The sequence below is a fragment of the Monodon monoceros genome, unplaced genomic scaffold, assembly GCF_005190385.1.
Source record: "Monodon monoceros isolate NGI ecotype Baffin Bay Population unplaced genomic scaffold, NGI_Narwhal_1 Super_Scaffold_18, whole genome shotgun sequence".
Classification (NCBI taxonomy): Eukaryota; Metazoa; Chordata; class Mammalia; order Artiodactyla; family Monodontidae; genus Monodon; species Monodon monoceros.
Genome location: NW_021703774.1, coordinates 176,719,347 through 176,745,635, shown reverse-complemented (window position 1 = coordinate 176,745,635; position 26,289 = coordinate 176,719,347). Strand labels below are relative to the sequence as shown.

Here is a 26,289-nt window from a genome sequence, read left to right as displayed (position 1 = left end):
GAGAGACATATGTGCTGCAAGTCAGACTCCTCCACACGTCACTCAACTTTTATCAAGACAAACTTGTTCAAGTCTTCAACAGGAAAGTGCAAAAGATGTACAAAGAAATGAAATCTCTTCTAGGAAGTCATCCTGGCAGAGGCGGCCGAGGGGTGCGTCCCGGGTGGCGTGGGGAGCACTTGAGTGGCACTTCTGGGCTCACGCGGCCTTGTCCCCACGAGGTGGCATTCCTCCGTTTCCCTTTCTGTCCTCGGGTGGCGTGGCTCTAGAAAGGTGGCAGCTTTTCTCTCCTGCGGGGGTCGGGCAGGGGGCCCGGCAGGCGCGGCTGCAAGAGGCAGATCACGGGTCACACAGCTGGGTGCTCGGGTCCCCACGGGGGTGGCACCCAACACCCTAGACCACCCACGACCCGTCATGGCCAACTGACAGCAGGGGGTCCCCCAGCCCAGACCTCCCAGCCTCGGGCCACGGCCACACTGGGGAGTGGAGGCGGCGGGGCCCCCAAGGAGCAGCCTGTCCGGAACAGCCCTGCCCCCGAGCCTCCGCGCCGAAGCAGAGGTTCTGACGGGACACACAGCTTAGCGGGCGCTGTCAGCGGGGCAGAGGAGGCCACAGCGGACTGGTGGTTTCTCAGGACTAAAACCCTCTCCCAGCCGGTAACACTGAGCTGCACCCACGCTGAGCCACCCTCCTGGTCCTGGACAGGGGTTGCGGGGAGGTGACGTCCCAGGGCGTCCACCACCCGGCAGGAAAGCGCAGGCAGAACCGTGGAGTCAGGGTTCCAGGCTGGGGGCACCGGTCCCTGACTCACCGCCGGGGTCACGCACGCACACCAACACACCGGCGCACAGACGCACGCGTGTACACAGAGGAGCACGCCCACGTGCACCCACCCTGCCATGTGCTGCCCCCCCAGTCTCCCGGGGAAGCGTCTGGAAGCCTAGGAAGACACACCGGCCCCAAGACGGTCCCCGAGCGTGGAGGGGCGAGGCCCCCGGGCCCCAGGGCCGTGAAGAAGCGCAGGGACCAGGGCCCGTACTGGCCTGGCCTGACTCGCCAAGCCAAGGAGGGACAAGGGATGGCGCAGCGCCCACGAGCGGCCTCACCTCCACTGGAAACGAGCCCGGCAGTAGAGGGAAATCTCGGGGACGGCTAGATATCTGTGGCAAAGAGAGGAAAGCTCGGCTTGCCTGGGGAGGCGGGGGGCCGGCTGGGGCCCCGCGGGCGCCCCTGCCCATGCCGCCCGGAAGCAGACGGGCACCTACCGGTCACATAGGGCCCCAGGGGCATCTGGTTGTAGTTGACAATCCCTCCCGGTCCAGGGCCCCGGAAGTTGGGCCCAAAGTTGTTGCTGTACATCTGGGAAGAGCCGAAAGCGCCCTGGAGGCAAGGACTCAGGTTTAAAGGTCCAAGTCCCGCGCCGGCCCGAGCCCCCACCCAGGGCGCCCAGGACGTGCGTGGGGGGCTGGGGCCGGGGCGCAGGCCGGCCTGACCTGCTGAATGGTGGGGTCCCCGGCTCGGGTGGTCAGGCGGCTCAGGATGCTGCGCTCTGACATCTGGAGACGGGCAGCCACCGGGGGGATGCGGGACAGCATGGAGGGCAGGCGCGTCACATCCGCCTTCATGTCGCTCAGCAGCTCCTCCAGCTGGTTCAGGACTGGGGAGGGAAGGGGAGGCGCGGGGCGCGGCACCCAGGCGGGCACTTAGCTACCAGGCTGTGTCGCTGTTACTGCACCCGCGCAGCAGACACCAGGGGGCGCCCTCCACCCGGCCCTCCCAGCCAGCCAAGCAGCGCCCCGCCGGCTGCTGGACAAGAGCCCGGTTTCCCAACAGCTTCTCCCAGCCCGAGGGCTGCAGAGATGACAGCCAGGAACCCCGACGCAACGCTGGGCTTCCCTCTGGGCCCTCAGCCAGCCTCCTGGCTCCCGGGGAGGCCTGCAGCGCTGGCCACCGCAGCGGACAGGATCCTCGCCCAAGACAGAGCAGCCTCAGGAAACTCCTCCCAGGCAGCGGGGGGCCGCAGAGTCCAGGGACCCTCACGTGAGCTTGGCTCACCCCCTCCCCCTAACCAGCCTGGGAACTTCCTCAGGATTTGGAGCACGAGGGTCAAAGATGTGAATCCCGGGAGACCCTGGGCAACTATTTCACCTCCCCGAGCACCGAATTGAAAACGGGATGAGAAACCTCCCCACTTAAAGGTATTACAAGAATTAAAGAACGCACGCATTTAAAGCATATTGTCGTAAGTCGGGAGACTGGGAATGACACATACACACGACTACATAAAAAATAGATAACTAACAAGGACCTACTGTACAGCACAGGGAACTCTACTCTATAATGACCTGTATGGAAAAAGGATCTAAAAGAGAGTGGACATGTGCATATGGATAACTGATTCACTTTGCTGTACACCTGAAACTAACACAACATTGTAAACCAACTATATTCCGATAAAAAAAAATTTTTTTTAATTTTGAAAAGGTCCTCTCCTCTTCCACTAAAATAAATAGATAAATAAATAAATAAGCCATATTGTCAAGGCTCGATAAACGAGCTTATACAACTTAATAGTCTTCTACGTCACCTACCCCCCCGCCCAGGGCCTGCACGGCGCTGACCTTCCGAAAAAGGCTAGAAAAGCAAGGGCCTCGCTTTCCCCACAGGTAAGAGCAGAGGCTGGATGACAGCCTGTCCCATCTGATGTCCTGTCCCCAGCCCCACGCCCCCACCTGGGGGGCAGGAGCCGCTGGGCAGGAGCAAGGTAGGTGGGCCCCCCTCCAGGGAGCAGCCTTGCTCACCCTTGTGCAGGACGGCATTGGCAGGCTTGTTCCCGGCGAGGGACTCCTTGGACAGGTGCTGGTGGCTCTCGGCAAGGCACTCCACCTCGGCCAGGCGGGCATTGAGGGCCATGGCGGGGTGGTTGGGGTCCTGGGTCATGTTGAGGTATGCGGCCCTCCGGAGTTGCTCCTCGATGACCAGCGCCTGCTCCAGCAGCTGAGGGGGTGGGGGGAGGGGAGGGACTGAGCCCTGGCCTGGCCCCCCCTCCGCCAGCACCCACCCCCGCAGGCCAAGGCTCTGGCGGAAAGCAGGGAAGAAGGACACACCCCCTCACCGGCTGTCCACCCTCTGGGCCACCCCTTAGAGCCTGCCCCAAGCTGAGTTCTCTGCACCCATCACCCAGGGCAGGGACACTCGCCCAGTGGGGCCTGGCCCAGAGCAAGGACCCAGCACCTGTTTGTTGATGGACTAAATGACTCCCTATCCTGGACAGTCTGGCCCGCATCCAGATATACAGGGTGGGGGGCTGCTGCTCGCTCATTTCTTTGCCCCAGACCTTCCTGTAACCTGCCCTCTGGCAGCACCCCGCCCCCAGCCTCTGGCCCTGCCAAGGACTGACCTTGAACCTGCGGGCCAGGAACTTGTTCTTCATCTCCAGGTAGTTGCCCTTGTGGATCTCGGACTTGAAGGGCTCGTTGAGGATCATGTATCTCGGGTCGTTCTGGATGTCCTGCCAACGGGCATAGCCGTGCCTGGGTGGGGCACCGTTAAGGGCAAACCTGGCCATGGGGTGGGGGGCGGGAGACCAGCCTGGGGTTTGGCGCCCCGGCTTTGTGCTCTCCAAATAGTCATTAACCTTGGCTGCAAGATGAGCACGTGGACAAGGGTGACTTGACAATCAGTGGCCACTGACAGGGGCCCCCAGGAGGCCAAACGTGGCACCGAGGCTTCATCAGATAAACTCCTTCATCCCCAAAACCCAGAGGATGGAAACATCCGAGTCCTGACCCCCAGCACCTGTGGCTGTGACCCTATTTGGAAATAGGGCATTTCCAGGTGTAGTCAGATGAAGAAGGGGTCATCCCGGGAGAGAGTGGGCACTAAATCCAATGACTAGTGTCCTTGTAAGAGGAGGAAATGTGGACACAGGACACCCAGGTAAGAAGGCCATGTGAGTGACAACAGAGGCAGAGACTGGAATGGTGCAGCTGTAAGCCAAGGGACGCCAAGGACTGACAGCCGCCACCAGGAGCTGGGGACAGACAAGGAAGGGGCCTCCGCTAGAGCCTTCAGAGGGAACAAAGAAACACAACGCAGTTTTCTTGCCCAAAGTCCCACAGTCAGTGAGGGGCAGAGTCAGGATTCAAACCCAGGCAGGCTGGCTGCAAGCATCTTAACCTCCACTGGGTCCACAGGCCAGATCCGGCCCACGGCCTGTTTTTGTAAATAAAGTTTTATTGGAACACGGCCACACTTGTTGGTTAACGTACTGTGGCTACTTCTGCTACCATGGCAGACTGGAGGAGTCCTCTGCAAAGCCTGAAATATCCACTCCCCGGCCCCTCCCAGGAAAGGTCTGCCGACCCCTGATCTACAGCTTTCCACCTCTCGTTACAATAACCAGCCCCACTCCAGGCCGTCACGAAGGCCGGCTTTGCTGGGTGGCTCCCCCCGGGTAGCTGTGTGGCCCTCTCCTTGTCTCTGGGAGGTCTGTACTCAATGTCGCCTTCTCTGACCTTCCCACATTACAGGCAACCCCCACCCACAAAGCTCCCTTTGCCCATCCTCCCTTTATCATGTTCCTTGAACCTCACTTTGCTAACTTATGCTGTTCGCCATCTACCCCCAGTAGGATGTGAGCTCCGGGTAGACAGAGATTTGGGGCTGTTTTGTTCATGGCTGCAACCTCCGTGCCTGGCACATGACAGGTGATCAGTAAAGATGGAATTGAAGAATTAACGAATGAATGAAAGCCTTCCTAAATGGTGAAGCACCCTTCAGGTGTCATCAGTGGGAGGAGGTGAGGTCTGTATCAGGTAGGAATTAGGGGCATTGGTTGTGGAGTCAGATGGAAGGGCTGTGTGTCCCTGAGCAAGTCACTTGGCCTCTCTGAGCACCCGTTTCCTCCTCTGTGTAACGGGGATCGTAGTAGTGACCCTTTGGGAAGGCTGCTGTGAGGATGGAGTATTGAGTATAAAGGGACAAGCTACCGTTATGATCACGGTCCCTGGCACCTGGTTAGGAGCACCAGCCCCTGACTCCTCACCCCACAAGCCCCACACGCCTCCCTGAGGTCCACAGATGAACAGACCACAGTCCTGCCCAGCCCGGCTTGGCCAAGGATACGTCACGATGCCCGCCAGCAGCCAGTAGTCATGGCGCCGGTGCCAGATGTCGTAGATTTTCCCCGAGGACACAGCAGCACGTTCCTCGTTCTGCCACAGTGTGTGTAGCTCTGGGAAGCCAGCCAAGGGAAGCAGAATGAGGTGCCCCCCAGCCCCCACAGAGGTGGGCCTAGGAAAGCCTCTACCATCTCCCCACCCCGAGAGGTTCAGTGTTCCAGTGTTACTAGGAAAGGTTATACTGCGGATTTCTGTCAACCATTCACACTTTAGTATAATATAGCCATCTGCCCAGACTCCTGGGACCCACCATCAGGAAGCCTGCGACACAAACGGGCACAGCTCTCTGCCCACGGCCCCACCCCAGTACCTGTGAAGCCCCCGTCTGCAATGTTGAACATGAACTTGAACTTCCCGATCTTGTCCTCCCTCTTCCCCTCCTCATCTTCCTCTTTGTCACCATTTTGCTGTGTTTCAATGGGCTCCTTCTCCTCGGCTTTGGTGTCATCTGTGGGAGGACAGACCCACCTTCATATATCCATCCCAAAGGCACTGCCCAGGGGCCTCTTTCCCCCAAGCACTGGGGACCCAAAGGCAAGCGGGAATCACATCTCCCCACCCGCAAGGGGCTCACTGCCCAAAGGGATTTGAAACAGACAAGCCAGCAGCCCCCTCTCTCCATCCTGAGCAGGGAGGGCTGCTCCAAGCCTGAGTGTCCCTCCACCAAGTCAGGACCACCTGGGGACGGGGTGGGGGGATGCGGGGGACTGTGAAAATGCAGCTTGTGTTGAAGGAGGGCAGTGCCGCCTTGGGGCTCTGATCTGGGGACGACTGTTCCAGAACATTCCAGCACTTAGAAGGATACAGGCTGCCAGCTGAACCCCAAATGCTCTAGACCAAACTCTATGATCAGCTCTCCTTCCTCCTGGCGGTGGCCGGGGCCACAGGAGGGGTCAGGAGAGAGGAGGTGGAGGGTCTGTCCCCTGAGGGGCTGGTGAGTCCAGGCTCCCACCCAGCAGCTCTGATCAGGGCTTGGGGCCACGGGGACCAAGGGACACAGGACAGAGCACATGCAAGAGCCCCAAACCTGGCCTGAAATCACTGCCATCGCCTCTGCTGTGAGTCAAGCTCAGCTCCAACTTGTCCAGAATCTTCTCCTTCTCAGCAAGCACTTCTTCTGCAAGACAAAGTGTGTTCACAGGGTGGGTAGGGGTCCGGGAGGGCAGAGGAGACTCCGGGCTGGTGGCTTCCCAACACTGCTTCAGCCATGCACGGAATCCTCTCCATGATCTCACACATAAGTCCAGCAGGTGCCGCCAGGGAGGGCTCTCTGGGAGGCAGGGTGGGGGCAGGGCCTCACCCCACCCACCCATCCCAGCAGCACCCTCCCCCCAGACTTCTCAAGGCACAGTCTCCGAACCCTCCCTACCACAATGATAACCAGAGGACTCAAAGTTCTGGCAACATGTCAGGCCTTTGTTAACACAAAACCCCTCTTACAGACACCCAGAAATGTCAGGCAATATCTATCACATTAAAAAAACACACGGGTGCACTCACAAGAAGAAAAGAAAATTGCCAGGTGCCATAAGTGAATGGAAACTCAAAGCGCGAGAAGCATACGCTGGGGGCCTGGGCAGAGAGGGTGACTGGACACCAGGAAGAGGCCTGGGGGGCTCCAGCTGTGTCTCAACACCAGACAGGAAGGATGAGGCCGCAAGCCCCAGAGATGCAGAGAACTGGAATTAAACCAGTGAACCAACACCCTCCGACTGCTGTGCTCTCTGCAAAAGAGGGAAAGTTCCATCCGCCAGCTCATGGCCAAGCTGAGGAAGTCTGGCTCCCACATGGAATCTAGGGGGCAGAAAGCCCCCAGTGCGGGTCCAAACCCAACACCAAGGCATGCAGGCTGTGGAATCTGAATTGTGCCGTAAAGACGGGTCCCAGACCAGCCAGGTCACTGGTGAGACCACTGGGCCCGGGGCTTCATGGAAATAGAACGGGAGACATTTCCTGCTACCCAGGAATGACATGGGTTCTCATGGATAAAACCATCTCTGATGAAGATGCACCCAAACGAAACTCAGAAAACGATACCCACAGCCAGAAAGATAAAAAAGGAAGAGAATCCATAAGAAAACACAAATCAAAAAAAAAAAAAAAGGAAGTAGAAAAAGCCAGATAAAACTTCTAGAAATGAAATACATAATCACTAACGTTTTAGACATCTCCTTACAGATTTCTAAGACGTCCTCATGACTTCCTGGCCCTGGAGAACAAGCCTTGTACATAGTCGTCAGGACTGTGAATGTGATGGTTTCTACTCCCCTGAGAAGGTCATGCGATGAGGCACAGGTGATCTTAAAAGAGGGAGATTATCCAGGTGGGCCTGACCTCATCACACCAGCCCTTTAAAAGCAGAGTTTTCTCTGAATGGTCACAGAAAAGGATGTCAGAGATCTGAAGCCTGAGGGGGACTGGTGCACCGTTGCTGGCTTGAAGATGGAGTAAGCCCCGTGGCAAGCAACGTGGGCAGCTTCTAGGTGCTAAGAATGGCCCACCAGCTGAGAGCCAGCAAAGGAGGCCTCAGTCCTCCAACCCCAAGGAGCTGAAGTCGGCCAACAGCAAGAATGAGCTTGGAAGCAGATTTCCCCCCAAGCCTTCAGATGAGAACTCGGCTCAGCCAACGCCTTGACCTCAGTCTTGCAAGCCCCTTGGCAGGGAACCCCGCCACACCACCCCACACTTCTGACCCAGGCAACTGTGAGCCAATACACGGGTGTTGCTTCATGCTGCTAAATTTGTAATCATTTGTTTTGCAGCCATAGAAAATAATACAAATGAATAGCTCTACAAAAGAAAGTAGGAACTGAAGCTAGATCTGAGGATGACTCAAAAAGCCTTGCAGAGAAATAGGAAACAAAAAAGTAAAAGACGTGAAAGACACGTCCGCCTCCCTCTTTCACAAACCTTGTACCTGCTTTCTTTTCTTCATTGCATTTGGAGTCTGTTATTGAACAAGACCTACTTGTGCTTATTGCTGATCACCTAGGTCCCCCAGTAGAATACAAATTCCATGTGAAGGCTTTGGCTTTGGTTCACTGTCTGTGTCCCCAGAGCCTAGGACAGCCCCCAACACACAGCAGGCCTTCAGTATGTATTGTTTGGGTGAATGAATGAATTGATGAGTAAGAGCAATGCCAGGAGAAAATAAACATAATGGGAGGAAAGATAACATTCAGCGAAGGAGTGACTGAGAATCTGCTGATAACCGACAGAAGACACAACACTCAGCTTTAAGAATCACAGTCAGTCATAAGCAGGATAAATAAAAATTTCATTGTTGTGAAATTGCACATGACCAAAGACGGAGTATCTTACAAATGGTCTTTCCGTGTTAGGAAAGATAGAAAAGGCAGGTTTCCTACAAAGGAGCAGCAATTACCCTGAGAGCAGCCTTCTCAGCACAATAGAAGCCAGAATACAAAAGAAATAACATCTTCAAGTGCTGAGGGAAAACCCCTATCCCACCTCGAATTCTGCTATTATTCAAGAAAAATACAATAAGGTGTAAAGGAAAAATAACACATAATGAGAGAATTTGCCATCCACAGAAATTTGCTGAAAGCACCATTGAAAGGTGTATTTGGGGAAGGAGGACACTGAACAAAGCAACAATGAACAAACAAGCAAACACTAAACTTTTAGAAAGAAGCAACAGCACATGGAAGATGAAAAGGGAGTACCTCAGAGCTAAAGTTGCCTACAGTCCTTATAGCATTCAGGAGGTGGCATGTTAAAAATTTAAGAGTACAAGATAGAATTGACTGTAAACCTTCCAAATAAGTTGACGGGAAAAGGGGAAAATAGAAAGAAAATGTGATCAATCCAAGAGATGTCAGGAGAAAAAAAGAAGAAAAGGCAAGGGTGATATAAAGCACAAAATAATAGTAGATACTCATCCAAATACCTAGCTATTACAATAAATGTAACGAGATTAAATTTGCCAGCTAAAAGGTAGAGATTCTATGATTAGATTTAAAACATCAAATCCCACCATATACTGTTTACAAAAGATATACCTAAAACTTAATTATACAGATAGATTAAAAATTAAGAAATGGAAGAAAATACTAGCAAATCACCATATCTGATGTGGAACATGTGTTATAAAGAACTCATAACTCAATAATAAAAAGACAAATAACCCAATTAAAAAATGGACAAAAGGGGGCTTCCCTGGTGGCGCAGTGGTTGGGAGTCCGCCTGCCGATGCAGGGGACACGGGTTCGTGCCCCGGTCCAGGAGGATCCCACATGCCGCAGAGCGGCTAGGCCCATGAGCCATGGCCACTGAACCTGCGCGTCCGGAGCATGTGCTCCACAACAGTGAGAGGCCCTCGTACCGCAAAAAAAAAAAAAAAAAAAAAAATTGACAAAAGGATCTGAAAACACATTTCTCCAGCAAAAATGTACAAATGGCCAATAACACTTGAAAAGATACTCAACATCTTTACACAGAAGGGAAATACAAATCAAAACCACTTGAGCTATGACTCTTCACCCACTAGGATGGCCATAATCAAAAAGAGAGATAATAACAAGCGTTGGCCAGGATGTGGAGAAATTGGAAAACTATACACTGCTGGTGGGAATGTAAAGTGGTGCAGCCACTGTAGCAAACAATCTGGCAGTTCCTCAAAATATTAGAGTTACCATACAATCCAACAATTCCACTCCTATGTATATACCCAAGAGAACTGAAATCTATGTCCACAAAAATACCTATATACAAATGTTCAGAGCAGCATTATTCATAATAGCCAAAAGGCAAAATAGCCCAACTGATGTTGGGTTAGTCCATCAACTAATGAATGGGAAAAGAAAATATGGTCTATCCACAGTGTAGAATGTTATTCAGCAAAAAGGAACAAAGTTCCAATACATGGTACAAAACTGATGAACCTTGAAAACACTGTGCTTAGTGAAAGTCATCACACATAAAAAGGCATATACTTTATGATTCCATTTATATGAAATGTCCAGAGCAGGCAAATCCAAAGAGACAGAAAGTAAATTAGTGATTGCCACAGGCTGTGGGGAGGAGAAAATGGGCTAACGGGCATAGGGTTTCTTTCTGGAATGATGAAAATGTTCTACAATTAATTGTGCTGGTGACTCTACAACACTGTGAATACATAAAAACTACTGAATGATATACTTTAAGCGGGTGAACTGTATGGAATGTGAATTATATCACAATAAAGTTTTTATTTATACTTATAAGTAAAAGAATAGAAAAAAATACACCAAGGATGGGAATTCCCTGGTGGTTCAGTGGTTAGGACTCTGCGCTTCCACTGCAGGGGGCCCAGGTTCAATCCCTGGTCAGGGAACTAAGATCCCGCATGCTGCACAGCATGGCCAAAAAGAAAGAAAAAAATAAGAATACACCAAGTGTATACTAAACAAAAATAAGCGCAATCCAAATCAGCCTAAATGAACCTTAAAGCAAAAAGGATCAGGACGGATAAGAAGGTTATTACATAATAAACAGAAACACTTCACCAGAAAATTATAAAAAATCTGAACCAATATGCACCTGACAACCCAATCCCAAACTATACGAAACAAAATCTGGCCTTACGAGAACAGAGAATAACCCACACTCACAGTGAGAAATTTTAACACAAGTCTCTCAGACGTGACTGATCAAAGCAAACCAAAAATAAGTAAGGATATAAAAAAATCTGAACAACATAATGATCTAATGCATATATTTAGAACCTTACACCCAGCAATGAAAGGACAAACATTCTTTTCAAGCACACATAAGCATTTACAAGATCTGACCACATTAAACCGGAAAGCAGGTTTCAACAGTATCATATAAAAACAATATTATACAGACTCATGTGTTCAGACCACGAGGCCACTGATTCAGAAATAACTAATAAAAAGATGTAGCCCGGGTTTCCCTGGTGGCGCAGTGGTTAAGAATCCGCCTGCCAATGCAGGGGACATGGGTTCGAGTCCCGGTCTGGGAAGATCCCACATGCCGCCGAGCAACAAAGCCCGTGCACCACAACTACTGAGTCTGCACTCTAGAGCCTGCGAGCCACAACTACTGAAGCCCGCGCACCCTAGAGCCCACGCTCCGCAACAAGAGAAGCCACCGCAATGAGAAGCCCACGCACTGCAACGAAGAGCAGCCCCCGCTCGTCGCAACTAGAGAAAGCCCGCACGCAGCAACAAAGACTCAATGCAGCCAAAATTAAATAAATAAAATTAAAAAAAAAAAAAAAAAAAAAAGATGTAGCCCAATAACCCCCAAACTGTACAACAGGAAAAGTTAAAGCCCACGTGTAGAGAACTGAGCCCCTGGCTCTCCCCTCACCCTGGGACCTATGGTGCTAGGACAGAGCGATGCATTAGTCCGCCACCCGGCCAGGGAGAGACAGGGTAGAGCGCGGCCTGGCTGCCCTTCTCTAACCCAGGCCTGACACTGCATCAGGGTGGAAGCCCGCACCTTTCGGCAGCTGCTCTGGGGAGGGCTGGGCCTTCTCCATCTCCTCCGGTCGATCCTCTCGGGCCCTCTCCTTGCCATCCGAGCTCTCGTGCTTGTCCTCACCCTCCGCTCTGTCCAGGGCAGTTGGCAGGGCCTAGGGAGGACAGACTCGGGAGCTGCGGGGCCTGGAGCCTCAACAGGAGTGGAGGCAGGGAAGGCGTGCTGGGCTCAGAAGGCACTCTCCCGGCTCCCACTGCGTGCTCCCAACCCGCTCCCCAGACACAGAGGCTCGAACTTGGAACCAGGGGGCCCGAGTGACAGCTGCCTGAGCAAGGCCTGAGAAGGTCCCCAGAGCCACCCCCATCCCACAGGGGCCCAGACACCTGCATCTTCCATACCTGGATTTCTGGGGGCTTCTTTGGCTTCTGCACCCCCAGCTCCTTCTCTTCCAAGTAGCCCAGCTGGGCTTCCATTTTGTCTAAAAGATCAAGGGAGACGGGGTGAGACAGGTGAGCTGGGGCGGGGAGGGGGAGAAGGGCAGAAAATGGGGCATCAGAGAGGACCCTGGGCCCGGCACCTGCAGAAGGACAGGTGAACCTGGTCAGCGAGAGCACCCAGGCCAGGTCTGCAACGTGAGGAGCCTTGGAGGACCCTGGACCCAGTGAGGCCAAAGCCAGGGGCCGACAGGACAGAGCTACATGCGAAGGGTGGGGGCGGGGGGTGCCTCCCATCTGGAAGCCGGGAAGCGAGGTAGGTGGCGGCCCAGACTAGGAGCCAGGACGGCTGGGTGTGGTCCCGGCCTTCAGGCTGCTTGACTGGCCACGTGCCTCCCCCAGGCTGAGTCAGTTTTTGATCCTGCAAAGGGCCAGTGACCCACGTGCTCTGAGTAGCCCTGGGAGGTGGTCACTACCTCGCAGGGTAAGGGACTTGCCCACAGGCACACTGGGCCAGGAAGTAAACTAGGCATGTTTTGGAAACTAGAGGGCACTTGTGCCCTGAAGCAGGATGTCCTCAGAGGCACTGAGCCTCTCGGGGCCTCACCTGGGATAGGCAGGACGCCCCCGGCCTGAGGGGTCTGACTGAGGGAAGAAGATGCTTTGCCCAGATAAACACACGAATCACCAAAAAGGCAAATAACCCATTAAAGAAGGACAAAGGATCTGAAATGACATTTCTCCAAAGAAGACGCACAAATGGCCCAGAAGCACATGAAAAGATTCTCAACATCTTCAGCCACCAAAGATGCAAATCAAAAGAGGAATGCAAATCAAAACCACAACGAGGGGTTTCCCTGGTGGCGCAGTGGTTAAGAATCCGCCTGCCAATGCAGGGGACACGGGTTCGAGCCCTGGTCCGGGAAGATCCCACATGCCGCGGAGCCACTAAGCCCGTGCGCCACAACTACTGAGCCCACGTGCCACAACTACTGAAGCCTGTGCATCTAGAGCCCGTGCTCTGCAACAAGAGAAGCCACTGCAATGGGAAGCCCGCGCACCGCAACAAACAGTAGCCCCCTCTCTTCACAACTAGAGAAAGCCCGCGCGCAGCAACGAAGACCCAAAGCAGCCAAAAATAAATAAATAATTTATATATAAAAAAAAAAAACCACAACGAAACACCCCTTCACACCCACTAGGATGGCTGTAAGCAAAAAGTCAGATAAGTGCTGGTGAGGATGTAGAGAAACTGGAACCTCACACGTGGCTGGTGGGAATGGAAAATGGTGTGATCGCTGTGGAAAAGCTTGGCAGTTCCTCAAAATGTTACACCACGTGACCCGGTGATTCCATTGCTAGCTATACGCCCAAGAGGAACGAAGACACTTGTTTTCAGTTGAACACAAAAGTTCAAAGCAATGTTACTCACAGTATTAACCACAATAGCCAAAAGGTAGAAACAACCCAAAATCCATCCGCTGATGAGTGGATACACAAAATGCGGTGGATTCCAAACAATGGAACAGTATTCGGCCACAGAAAGGAATGAAGTGCTGATACCCGACAACATGGATGAACTTGGAAAATATTACGCTAGTGAAAGAAGCTGGGCACAAAAGGCCACACAGTGTATAATCTCATTTACGTGAAATGTCCAGAACAGGCAAACCCATAGAGACGGAAAGTAGATTAGTGGTTGCCGAGGAAGATAGGAGAAGAAGGAATGTGGAGTCACTGCTAATGAGTATGTGTTTCTCTTTGGGGTGATGAAAACATTCTGGAATTAGAGGCAATGGTTGCACAAGCGTATGAATCTACCAGAAACGACCGGATAATACAGTTTTAAATAAAGATGGAACATGGTGGTGTGTGAGCTACATCTCAAAGCTGTCATTAAAAAGAAAATCTCTCAGGGGAGTGACACTTCGGCAACCAGAAGCTTTGGGCGGGGAGGCAGGCCAGCCCTTGTGGGATGTGGGGAGGACGTGGGGTCTCGCCACCTCCCGTGACCCAGGTGCCCTCCCCTGCTCGACAGAGCCCAGACCTGGCAGGCCCAGCGGGGCAGGCAGAAGGTGGGCAGGGCTGGCGGGCACTGGTGTGTTGGGATCCGAGGAGATGACCTCGCCTGGCTTCTTGCCCTCGGGCCCCTCAGGGATCAAATCCGGGGTGCTGTACTTCCCATTGACGTGCTCAAACTCCTGAACCTGGGGCAGATGGGAGGGAAGCAGGGAGGGAGGTGGTCGCAGCTCAGAACTGAGGGCCTCAGGGTGGCCCGTGGGACTGGGGGCATGCCAGGCTTGGGGTGAGGCAGAGGTGCCGCCTCCACCCGAGGCTGGCCAAGCCACATGCCCTTCTGACTGCAAAACCCCCTGCCAGCCCCTACCCCCAGCCCGTCCCCACCTGCCAACCCGGCCTCCAGTCCCCACCCGCTCCGACTTCCCCACCCAGAGAGGCATCGTGGGTCCATGCCTCTAGCCTGACTCAGACCCTGGACAGCCAGGCACTTGCCCTCTGCCCGCTGACCCCCCAGGGGCACACCTGGGCCGTGGTCGGCCACCAGAAAAAGCCCAGCAAAGGCTACTCACCCACCTTCTTCCTAACTAGTGACATGACCCCTATGCGCGTGAGCACGTGCTGCCTGGAGAGGCCCTCGCGGGGCACGCCGTCTGCGAAGGTCTCCGCGCCGTCAGCCCCCGGCTCACACAGGTGCCGCATGAAGAGGGACACATAGGCTCTGGGGTAGGGGGGACTGGGGCTCAGGGAGTGGGGGGCCGGCAGGACCCTCTGAGAGGGCTGGCAGGACCCCCGGGGGACCTCCTGGCTGGAATCATCACCCGTCGCCTGCCTCCCAACGAGGCCTGGCTGGGTCAGGCCCCAGGGAAGGACAGAAGAGGGCCCCCGGGCAGGGGACCCTCCTGGGACAGCCCTCGCCCCGGATAACCCAGATCCTTCGCGCTTCCGTTAACACCAGCTGCTCTGGCAGAGGGGACTAGTCAGCGTTCTCTGCAAATAAGCCCTGCCCAGGCCTGGACCCCAGGCACGCCAACATCAGATAGCAGTGAGCTCTCCAGATACCCTTAACCTAGCGGAAACGCCACCCATCGTGCTGGCTCACCTAGCCGGAGCCTGCCACTCCAGGGTGGGCGGCCGCACCCTGGGCCACCACCTCAGCCCCTTTACCTAAACTCCTTCTCACTCTTCCCGCGAAGGTCCCGCACCAGCCAGTGGGAGTTGAAGGCGTCCTGGGGGGGCATGCCCCAGCGCATGATGGCGTTCAAAAAGGCCTTCCGCTGTCGGGCGTTGAAGCCCAGCACCTGGGCCAGTGGAGATCAGGGTGAGGGAGCGGGGAATTCAGAGACGAGGGAGAAAAGCACAGGGAAGGGAGAAGCACAGAGGAGCAGGGGCCTCCGGCGGGGGCAGGACCCAGAGGGGCACGGCCCAGGCCCACCTCTACTTGGCACTGACCCAGCGGGACCCCCAGCCCTCCCGCCCCTCCTCCGCGCCCCGGGAGTGGCAGCAGCGGGGAGTTCTTTGCTCTGAAAGGGGATGAGAGGAATCCGGGGAAGGGGAGCTGGGCGAGCGAGGGGTGCACGCAGGCCCCACCTCAATGTTGCCGCCAACCCGGGCGAGAAGCGGGGGCAGGGGCTTGTCCCTGTCGCTCTTCAGCTGCCTCCTGGATTGTCGCCGTCCACCTGGGGGAGCAGCCCGCCATGATCCCTCAGCCGGGCCCGGGGTCCTGACCCAGCCCACCCAGCAGCTCGCCCCAGGACAGCAGGCCCAAGGACCCACTCCGGAGGACGGACACTTGTCCTGATGCCCCTGGGGCGCCCCACACCGACCACCAGCTCCCCGACATGCCGCCCGGGCCCCAGCCCAGCACTGAGACTCACTCTGCCCTTCCGGCCTTTCTTCAAAGTCCTCGTCCTCATCCTCGGATCCAATGGAGTATTCGGACTGGTTGTCTGAGAGCTCGTCCTGCCACTCTGGGGGGAGGGGGTGGGTCAGGCAGAGGGGTGCAGGGTGAGCCGTGCCAGCAGAAGCCCACCCAAGCCCCCCACACCCAGGGCCACACCAAACCCCTACACCCCAGCCCGAGAACAGTGACAACGAAACCAGCCCTCGCGTACTTCCTGTGAGCTCCCGTAGCATCCCAGGAACCCTGCACTATATCCTAAGGCCTCATACCACCATCGTCCCTATTTTACAGACTGGAGGAACTGAGGCTTGCCTAAAGTCACACCACTAGCCGTGAGATCACTGAACCACTACCCATCTTGTTCCCCCAAACACCCCACACCCCACACCTGCCCCGGAGCCCCCTTTCTCCGAGAAGCTCTCCCCACCACCTCCTGACTCAGGCCACTCCACACGGCCCCTAACCCCCACCACCAGGGCTTCCCGCCACAGGGATGCCCTCCCCTCCGGTGCGACCCCGCCCACCGGGCACGCACCCTGGTCCTCCTGGGAGGCGTCGTTGTAGTTGACCTGCTTGCGGACACGCTTGCCTTTGCCCAGGTTGCGGGCCAGGTCCTCCTGCTGCTGCTCGTAGTGGTGCCGGAGCAGTTTCTCCCAGTAGTCGGGGTCCACGTTCTCCTCCTGCTTGATGATCTCCCGCTCCACCTCCTCCTGGGGACGCAGGTGCCCTGAGCTCCCTGAGGGCGGGGCCAGCGCACATCTCCGCCCCTAGGAGGCCTCGCTGCCTCTACCACATCTCACCCTTTAGGGGCTCAAGGAGAAACTGGAAAGCCTGCCTACTCCAGGAAGCCTTCCCTGATCAGCCCCAGCCCCATGTGTTCTTCCTCTTCCTGCTCCTGCTGCGGTAATTCATTCATTTATTCACTTCCCAAGCACTCCCTGGCCTTGTGCCAGGCACTGGGGTATAGAACAGAATAAGCCCCACCCTTGTCCTCAGGAGGCCCCCAGTTTCAAAAGGAAAACTGGCACGTGGAAGAATAATTAGCACCCAGGGTCCGCGTGGAGGGTGGAGGGCCCACTCAGGAGAGACCAGGGAGCCGGCCTTCAGGATAATCGGTTTCCGAGAGCGTAGACGGAGAAGCTGCGGTAGGGGCGCGGCGCGGCCGCAAATGGGTGGAGCCGCTGAAGGGAGGGGCGTGACCTCTGGGGGCGGGCCCGAGGAGGGGCGGGGCTTACCACGCCGTCCTCCTCGCGCACCACGTACTGCGCCACCTTGAAGGAGCTCAGGTATTCGTTCATGTTCTGCAGCTCCGTGTCGTCCGTGGCGTCCTGGTTGCGGTCCAGTAGCTTGGAGATGGCCGCATCATCATAGTGGATCACACTGCTGTCCTCCACGTCCTTGCTGTCACCTGGGGGCAGACAGGGTGCAGAGTTGGGGGACCCCCACCAGGACAGATTCCAGACAGCGGCCCTTCCCAGTCCCCTCCAGGGGTTGCAACAGAGGAGCACGGTGATCAGACAATGTAACAGCCCACTGCCCGCCCGGCTACAGTCCACAGGCGGGGGAACCTGACAAAATGGGTTTGGGGGGCCCCCTTCCTCTCCAGGAGCAGCCATCCGGGGTACAGGTGGTCCGGGGGCTGGGCTGGGTTGGCCCCTACCTGGCGGGGTGCTGCCGTGCTTTTTCTTCGCGCTGGCAGCCAGGGCTCCCCCTTTGGAGGACTGGACATCAGGGATGGGCGTGACGGGCCTCTGGCCCTGAGACATCATGCCTGGAGGACAGAGGTGGGGGACCGCAGAGCTGGGGGGCAGCACCCAGAGATGCCACCCTGGCCCTGCCCATCCTGGCCAGGAGGGGGGAGCAGAGGAGGGAAAGGCTGCACACTGCAGATGCCCCGGGAAGGGAGTGTCTCAAGCAGGACCAACCCCCTGTGCCCCGGCACCCAGGATACCCACCCTCCACGTCGTCCTTGAAGAGCTCCTCTGTGCCGAACTTGAGGATGTCGTCCAGCTCCTGCTTGGTCATGGAGCCGGACTTGGAGCCCAGGCCGGGCCGCACCACCAGGTGGGTCAGCATCATCTTGCGCTTGGCCACCTGCGTGATGCGCTCCTCCACCGAGGCCCGCGTCACGAAGCGGTAGATCATCACCTTCCTGTTCTGCCCGATGCGGTGGGCGCGGCTGAAGGCCTGGGGGCAACCTTCAGCTTAGCACCCACGGCTCAACGAGGGCTGGGGGCTCAGGGCCAGGTACCGGAGGGTGGGGGGAGGCACGCACACGGGCTCACGAACGCGCTCCATGTGGAACCAGCTGCCTGACTGCACCGGGGCAGCTGTGCTCGCATCCTGTGTGGCCTCCTGTGGGCCTGGGTGCCACTGCAGGTGTGCAAGCGGCAGTGTGGCCAGTGTGCTTACGGAATGACGCCACACGGGGCTCTGATGGCGCTCATGCCAAGATGGGGGCTGTACCTCCCCGGGAGTGACCACTAGTGGGACTGTAAGCCCACCTGTTGGGGAGGCACAGCCACCCTGTGAGGACAGGTTGTGATGTGAGGACGTGCCTGGGGATTTGCGCGTTAGGTGCCCGCGGGACGTGATCTGGTGTGATTAGATCTGTGTGGGTGACGGTGCACGGGTGCACACACGTGTGCATGAGACATGAGTTTGTGTGTGCGCCCCAAGAGGGTAAAGTGTGTGCGTGCCCGGCCCTGCCCCGAGAGGGGTGGCCATGGACAGCAGAGTGTGTCTCTACTCCCACAACCCCCGCCCCCCAACCCTCCCATCCTTCCTCACCAGCCCCATTGCCCCCGCCTCCATCTCCTCCCCTCCCCACCTCCACAGGCCTTGTCCCCTCAACTCTATCTTCCTGTTCCTCCCAAACTGGCCCCCTCTGGGTCCCAGGACCCCCTCATCCTAATCCCACTCCACGGCCTCGACCCTAAGACTGATGGGACAGACCAGGGGTCATGGTCACACAGATCGCTGCGTGTTCTTGGACACATCCCCTGCCCTCCCTGGGCTGTTTCGTCTTTTGTACAATGCAGGAGCTGGAGGGGCTCACCTCCCAGGTCCCTCTTGGGGCTGGGACTCCACGAGGCGGGTCCAGGGAGAGGTAAAGCCCTGAGACAGTCTGTGGGGGGAGGGAGGGAAAGCCCACAGAGCCAGGGTCAGCGAGGGGCCCTCTGAGAGGGCTCTGGTGTCGGGGCCACACACCTGGATGTCGTTGTGCGGGTTCCAGTCTGAGTCGTAGATGATGACCGTGTCCGCCGTGGCCAGGTTGATGCCCAGACCACCTGCCCGGGTGGAGAGGAGGAAGCAGAACTGCTGGGCCCCAGGGGCTGAGGAAGAGAGATGGGCGCCCAGCAGGGTGAGTGAGGGGCACAGCCAGAGGGGTAGGGGTCGGGACAGGCGGATGGCCGACGGGAGATCGGGGCGGGGGGCTGGAACTGTGACCCCATCACAGGCAACAATGGCCTGAGCTGTGCTCAGGGAAGCCGGAGGAGGCCTGGGGCCCCAGGCGGGTGGACAGAGCAGACCACCTGCGCCCCATGGATCCCCCAGCTCTGAGTCCTGAGCCCACAGGACGGAGCCAGAATGAGAAGGAACCGATTATCAAAGCCCGGGCGGCAAAGAAGAAACTGCAAACAGCCAGCAAATACGGGCAGAGCCGCTGAGGGTCAGGCCCCAGGGAGCCCCGGAGAACTCGGTCCTTCCCGCCCTCACGGCTCCCCTGGCCGTGATGCTGTCAGAGCAGCCAAGGAACACTCAGGGTCCCAGCTCCAGGGCCCAGGCCGACGCCCTGGTCAGTGCCCACTGTGGCAGGACGGCTGGTTCTCAGGCCCATCGGGGCCCTTCACTGAGTGACCTGGGACTGACCACGGCACCCACTCGAGCTGCAAACAGGTCCCCGATCCTCCTGATGCCTCCCGCTTAGACGTGTGCTGGGGCCGCATCGAGATGCCGAAACTGTACTCGGTTTACCTCTGACGCGGGTGCGCAACAGGAATCGCTGCTTTGGGTTTTGGAGCCGTGGGACCCCAGCCCTGTTCTGAGGGTGGGAGGCGGGAAGCAGCCACAAGCCCCAGGGAAAGAGAGCTCATCAGCTCTTGCTGCAAACCTGCCACTGAAGTGGCACCGGACCACTTCCCCCTCCAGAGGTTTCCTCCACTCCATGGCCAGCTCCTGGCCTGGCCCCCTCACCTCTCCTTCCCAGGCAAGCAAGATAGCAGGTTGGAAGTTCGGGCCTGTGTGGCCCTGCCCTTCCCTCTGTCCTTCCTCTAAGGGAGCGCTGCTCTGCTCTGGCCCTCCCCGCAGCCCGTGTTCCGGGGACAGGCCCCATCCGGCCCTGCCTATAACCGGAGGCTTAGCTGGCGTCCGTACCAGAAGCCCACAGGTGCCGGCCAGACCCTCAGCACCGGCTTCATTCAGAAGCAGAGGGATTTTCCTCCCCTTCTGCTTTCCTCCTTGTCTGTTTCTCAGCTCTGAGCAAGTGTTATCTACTGGCTTCTTGCACCCCAGCAGGCCCCTGGCAAGTTCCACGGAATGAATCCCTTTTACCAGCTATTAGGACCTAAGGACTGGTCTGCTTTCTTCGGCCGTTTGAGGAGCAGCTACCCTGACCATGAGTTGAGTGGTCTGGCTAAGGGCCTAGCGTAGGAGGGGAGGCAGACGGGGCCCCCCAGTGAAGGCCCGGGGTGGGGTGGGGCGGGGGTACCGTTGAATCTGTCAATCGCCTCTTGCCGGAGGCCCCCGGTGATGCCACCATCAATCCGCTCATATTTGTAGCCCTCATACTCCAGGAAGTCCTCCAGGAGGTCCAGCATCTTGGTCATCTGCAGGGGACAGGGTAGGCCTGAGGCACTGCCGCAGAGCAGGGACCCCATGACAGGTGGGGGAGGACAGAGCAGCCTGCTGAGTGGGGAGACAGGTGGGACCCAGGCAGACCTGATGCAGGGCCATTCTCTGAAGAAGAATGCAGCCTCCGACCTCAACCGCCGAAGCCACTCCATCCCCCCACACCAGCCCCACAGCCATCTGCCTAAGACACAGCTCTAAGCACGTGCCTCCCTGCTCTCTCCCCACAGGATAAAGTCCCAAATCCTCACCTTGGCACTCCAGGCTTGCAGGATTGGTGCCCAGCCCATCTGGGCTTCATTTCCCAATGCTTCCTTCAGACTCTCCAACCATCCCAAATTACCTAAACTCTCTTCCCACCCCCTTACCGCCTAGGAAACTCAAACAGCACCTCCTCTGTGATGTCTTCCCTGATTTCACCCTTTCCTCGGAGAAGAGAAAAGCAGTCCCTTCTGAGCTCCCATATTCCTCCCATAGTCAATCTTGAGAGAGAGTCTGGCTGGATATAAAAGCATCAGTCACCATTTTCCCGCGGCGCATTGAAGCTTTTGCAGTTGTCTTCTGCCACCTATTGTTGCTGATGTGAAATCTGAGGACAGTCTGATTGTCATTCCTTTGTAGACACTAGGTCTGAAGTGTGGCGTTTTCCCTATGACGTGCCTAGGGCTTCCTTTCTTTATACAGTAAGTCCCCTACATACGAACATCCAAGTTGTGAACCTTCAAAGATGCAAACGTGCATTCGCATGTCCAATCACGTAAGTTAGTGCATGTGTCTGGCGTACGTTGTCATACGCGTGCATCCTCTACAAGCCGTTGTGCTTTAGTACAGTATCATTATTTCAAGCCCAGGATGTTTGCAAGCAAGCGTAAAAGCGGCGGTGATGGGGCTTCCCTGGTGGCGCAGCGGTTGAGAGTCCGCCTGCCGATGCAGGGGACACGGGTTCGTGCCCCGGTCCGGGAAGATCCCACGTGCAGCGGAGCGGCTGGGCCCGTGAGCCATGGCCGCTGAGCCTGCGCGTCCGGAGCCTGTGCTCCGCAACGGGAGAGGCCACAGCAGTGAGAGGCCCACGTACCGCAAAAAAAAAAAAAAAAAAGCGGCGGTGATGTAGCTGGTACTATTGTACTTTTCAAGGTGCCTTACTATAAGATTAAAAATGTTTTATTTTTTGTTTGTTTGTTTTTTATGTGTTATTTGTGTGAAAAGTCTTAAAAAGCTGTTACAGTACAGTACTGTAGAGCCGATTGTGTTAGTTGGGTACCTAAGCTAACTTTGTTGGACTTACGAACAAATTGGACTTAACGAACGCGCGCTCTCCGAATGCAACTCGTTCACATGTACGGGACTTACTGTATTTATCTTGCTTGGTGCTCAGACCTGAGACCTCACATCTTTCTCCACGTCTGTCTGCAAACTCCCATTAAGTCTGACTTCTCTGCCATTTTCTCTCTTTCTTCTTCTGCAGCTCCTAGTACATAATTACCAGAGCCTCTCAAGGCATCCTCCATGTAATTTCTCAGTCTTATCTTTGTCTCTCTCTGCTGCATTCTGGGGAAATTCCTCAACGCCAGGTTCCCATTCATCCCCATTCTCTTCAACAGTGTTGAGAGTTTATCCAGTCTGTTGGAATGTGTTGTTCTCCATCTCATGCAGATCCTTTTCCTATCGAGTTAGTTTTATTTCATCTCTTGCTGCCTGTGTTTAATCGATTTCTTCGTGATTTATGAGTGTTACTCTGGTATTTTTGAGGTTCCTAAACATGTTTATTTGAACTTTTTCAGGCTGTTCTATTATTCCTTCCACTTGGGTTCTGCTTACTGTTTTGTGGGGTGTCTCATTCAATGTCTCATTGAACGTTTTCATGAGTTTTGGAATTGGGGTTTTCAGGCTTACTTTGGCTGGCAGGGCTCCATCTCTGTCACTTTCTCTCTCTGCACACTTCTAGAAGTTGTGCAGTTCCCTCTACTTGGTCCCTTGGGGCCTCAGCCCAGAATCATGTCTTACGTTGGCAGGGGGCTGGGGGATTCTGGATCCAGTTTCCAGGTCAGCCCACAGTCACAGGCTTGGTCGGCTTTCCCCAGATTCCTCGGCCTGCTGCAGGCCCAGGGTGGGATCAGGGGCTTGCAGGCAGGAGCAGCTGTTACACGTGGACTGTTGCACACAGAGGAGCCACATCCTAGTCTCTGGCTCAGTCACACCACCATGGAACATTTTTCACACCAGGCCCCTAGGGCCATCCCTGACCCCCATCACAGAGATGACCTTGGGGCTGGATAACTGTCTCTAACCTCCATCTCCCACACTAGACTATGAGGGTCTTGAAGACAAGAGCTGGACCCCGATGCCTAGCACAGAGCTGCACGTATGACAGATGCAGAAGGATGAAGGAAGTGCACAGACAAACAAACCTCTGGGGCTGGACGGTTTTGCCTCTGACTGCCCAAAAAGTGATGCTGCAGGATCAAGCTAGAAAGAGGGACACATCACCCCCCGCCAAGCTGCCCCCACCACAGGGCCCCACCTTCATGAGAAGCTGGGCTGCACGGGGGAGAGGAGAGGGCTGTCATCCCAGCCTGAACAGACACTCCAGGAGGAGCAGGCCAGAGGAGCAGCTGGTGGGGTGGACATTGGTCCTCCCCACCAACGCGCCCTGAGCACCCCGAACTTGGCGCCCAACCAGCTCTCCTCGGCTGCATCACACCAGGGCCCAGAGGAGCGACTTTTGCCACACAGGCCACGTGGGGATGGCATCGGGACCTGAGGGCTGCTGGCAGGTCGTGCCCTCAGCTAGTGGGGGCAGGACGCCCTTTGCAGGCGTGGGGCTGGGCTAGGGAAGGCGGGGAGGCCAGCAGCCCCCTGGGGGCAGCTCACCTGGGAGAAGATAAGCACGCGGTGCCCTTCGTCCCGAAGTTTCCTGAGCATCTTCTGTAGCAGCATGAGCTTCCCCGAGGACCTGACCAGAGAGCTGCCGTCATAGGCGCCATTGGGCAGGACGGGGGCCTCCTGCGGACACAGCAGAAGGAGGGGCGCTGGGGGCTCCCCTCTCCTCTCTGACTCCGCACCAGAGGCCCCAGAGAGTGGACAAGGGCCCAACAGCGGGTGGAGCGCCGAGCCCAAGCCCGGGTCAGGCCAGGCTCTGCAGGGCGCATGGGCAGGTCACACGGATGCTCCCAGCGCCGCGTTCCCCAGGCAGGGCTCAGACTCCCCGGGCCCAGCCCTCCATCTCCCCCTGCTGGCACTCCACCAAGACCACAGGCATCGGTGGACGGAAGGATGACACAGAGCCTTGAGCCGAGCCGGCCTTCCCAGCAGGAATGTGCAGGGCACGTCCAGGCAAGGCCAACCCGGCCCCCCAGCTGGGCAGAACCTTAGCCCAAAGGCCTCTGCTGGGCCACCATGGTGAGATCAGCCTGGGGTTGGCTGAGTCTAGGTCACCCACAGCATGGCCTCCACGCCGAACTCTGCATTGGTCTTCTTGTTTGGGGGCAGGGATGGGGGCGGGGGAAGGTGTAAACCATGGAGCGTTTAAATTAAAACCAGAATAGCCGTGACCGCAGTGAGCACCGCTGTGCCGAGCTCTCGCCAAGGGCACTGACGTGGACTTTCTGGTCTGGCCCTCACCCTTTCAGGGGGTGCTGTTATTGTCCCCACTTCATAGAGGATAAACCTGGGGCCCCAAGAGGACCACTGACTGTCCTGAGACCACAGGACTGGAGCCGGGGGTCTGGCTGGGGGTCCAGTCTCTCACCCAGGGCGGCACATCAGATCACCTGGGGGCCCCACCCAGGCCTCCCCAACTGCCAGGTCAGCCCTCGGAATCCTGGCCTGCGGTCCCCTGACGCTGAGGCTGGAGGGGATTCTGTGGTGCCCCGATGCCCCCCATTACTTTATGGTCACGAGGAGGGGTCCAGAGAAGGAGAGGGCCTGGCTGACCAGTGGACAGAGGTAGGTTCTCAGATACTTCTGGCACAGTGGGGACCCATATCGCCTCCAAATCCTCATTCCCAGCAGCCAGGGGCACCATGGCGGCCACAGCTGCTTGCCACGAGGGCCACAGAAAACCCACCACGACACAGCCACATGCACCTACCACGGCCTCAGGCCCTTCCACGGCAGCCTCAGGCACTCACCATGGTGGTCAAGGGCACCTACCACGGTGGCCACAGTGGCAGCCACGGGGACCTACCACAGCGGCCACTGGGAAGAGGTAAGGGTGGTTGCAACACTTCTTCAGGTCCATCATGATGTTGAGCAGTGACACCTGGTTCCCACCCCCCTTGGAGTTCAGCGCCTCGAAGTTCCGCGTGAGGATGAACTTGTAGTACTTCCTGCCAGAGGAAGGAGGAAAGGCAAGCTGGATACACCTGGCCACACCAGCCTCCGAGAGGGCACTCTGCTCTGTGGGGAGCCTGGGGGCTGCTGCCCTAGTACCAGTTACAGAAAGACCACGGGGAGCCCCGAGAGGTGAAGCCACAGGCCTGGCGCTGCCCAGCAAGTTGCTGGGGGACGGTGCAAGGACCCAGGCAGCCCCAACCCTGGTCACTGAAATCTAAGAGGCCCCAAGACGAAGTATGTGCAAAAGGTGAGTTGAAGCCTGGGCGGGGCCAAAAGGCCCTCCCACCCACCCGGGGCAACAGCCCAGGAAGGCCAGGTCAGGCCCTTCTGATCTAGAAGACAAGCCCAGGGGACACGGGGCAGGCTGCTCACTTCTGCATCTGGCTCAGTTCCACGCGGACGATCAGCTCAGTCTTGGCCGGCATGTTCTTGAATACATCAGCCTTGAGCCGCCTTAGCATGTGCGGCCCCAGCAGGTCATGCAGCTTCTTGATCTGGTCTTCCTTGGAGATGTCAGCAAACTCCTCCAGGAAGCCCTCCAGGTTGCTGCAAGAAAAAGCTGGGATGAGAGCCTGGAGCAGGCCAAAGCCCTCTGCAAAGGGAACCAGGATTGGGGTGGGGGAGCGGGCCAGCCAGCCCGCCCCCGGCCACCTGCCAGAGGGTCACAGGGCAGGCTGGCTGGTGGGCCACGGAGCCCTGGCCCTGCCCTAGGTGTCCTTCCAGTCTCTGTCTAAGCCTGTGTCACCCCCACCCATCGCAGCTGTCTCAGCCACACAGGATGCCTTCCTGTCCTCAAAGCTGTCCTGGACATGCAGTCTCTAGGACTCTTAGCCATATCGCAGATAAGGAAACTGAGGCTGACGGGTACCCAAGGTTATACAGTCCAGCCTGCCCTCGAATCTACATCTCCTGATTCCAGAATCAGCATTCTCCACCCTGAATCCCCTGAGTAGGAAACTGAGGGGTCAGATGAAGAAGGCCGGAGCTCTGTCTTCACCCCCATCTCCACCACCACCACCCCAGCCTTCTGCCTCCCATCGCTGGCCCCCATGTGGTCACTTCAATCTTTGTGGAGGGACAGGAATGGGCCAGGGGTGTGGGGAAGGGACAGGATCCCAGG

The 26,289-nt window shown here is 56.8% G+C and overlaps 1 protein-coding gene and 1 non-coding gene across 2 annotated transcripts in view; one reads left to right on the top strand and one right to left on the bottom strand.

Annotated features, from left to right (window-relative positions):
- Nucleotides 1–1,106: 1,106 nt before the first annotated feature.
- CHD5 (chromodomain helicase DNA binding protein 5) overlaps nt 1,107–26,289 on the bottom strand; it is a 61,865-nt gene continuing 36,682 nt past the window's right edge. The window contains exons 18-41 of the mRNA XM_029228865.1: nt 25,542–25,715; nt 25,021–25,162; nt 23,706–23,837; nt 20,695–20,812; nt 19,194–19,318; nt 17,939–18,170; nt 17,644–17,754; nt 17,219–17,391; nt 16,519–16,693; nt 15,958–16,050; nt 15,671–15,759; nt 15,248–15,381; nt 14,657–14,801; nt 14,112–14,271; nt 12,029–12,108; nt 11,652–11,784; nt 6,211–6,300; nt 5,494–5,631; nt 5,128–5,236; nt 3,401–3,533; nt 2,802–2,997; nt 1,494–1,657; nt 1,266–1,380; nt 1,107–1,160 (exon numbers count right to left, since the gene is read on the bottom strand). Coding sequence (XP_029084698.1) covers nt 1,153–1,160; nt 1,266–1,380; nt 1,494–1,657; nt 2,802–2,997; nt 3,401–3,533; nt 5,128–5,236; nt 5,494–5,631; nt 6,211–6,300; nt 11,652–11,784; nt 12,029–12,108; nt 14,112–14,271; nt 14,657–14,801; nt 15,248–15,381; nt 15,671–15,759; nt 15,958–16,050; nt 16,519–16,693; nt 17,219–17,391; nt 17,644–17,754; nt 17,939–18,170; nt 19,194–19,318; nt 20,695–20,812; nt 23,706–23,837; nt 25,021–25,162; nt 25,542–25,715 — 3,169 coding nt within the window. The 3' untranslated portion in view covers nt 1,107–1,152. The remainder of the gene's footprint in view (nt 1,161–1,265; nt 1,381–1,493; nt 1,658–2,801; nt 2,998–3,400; nt 3,534–5,127; nt 5,237–5,493; nt 5,632–6,210; nt 6,301–11,651; nt 11,785–12,028; nt 12,109–14,111; nt 14,272–14,656; nt 14,802–15,247; nt 15,382–15,670; nt 15,760–15,957; nt 16,051–16,518; nt 16,694–17,218; nt 17,392–17,643; nt 17,755–17,938; nt 18,171–19,193; nt 19,319–20,694; nt 20,813–23,705; nt 23,838–25,020; nt 25,163–25,541; nt 25,716–26,289) is intronic.
- TRNAG-UCC lies at nt 10,446–10,518 on the top strand. The gene has a single exon. It is a non-coding gene; the product is annotated as a tRNA-Gly (tRNA).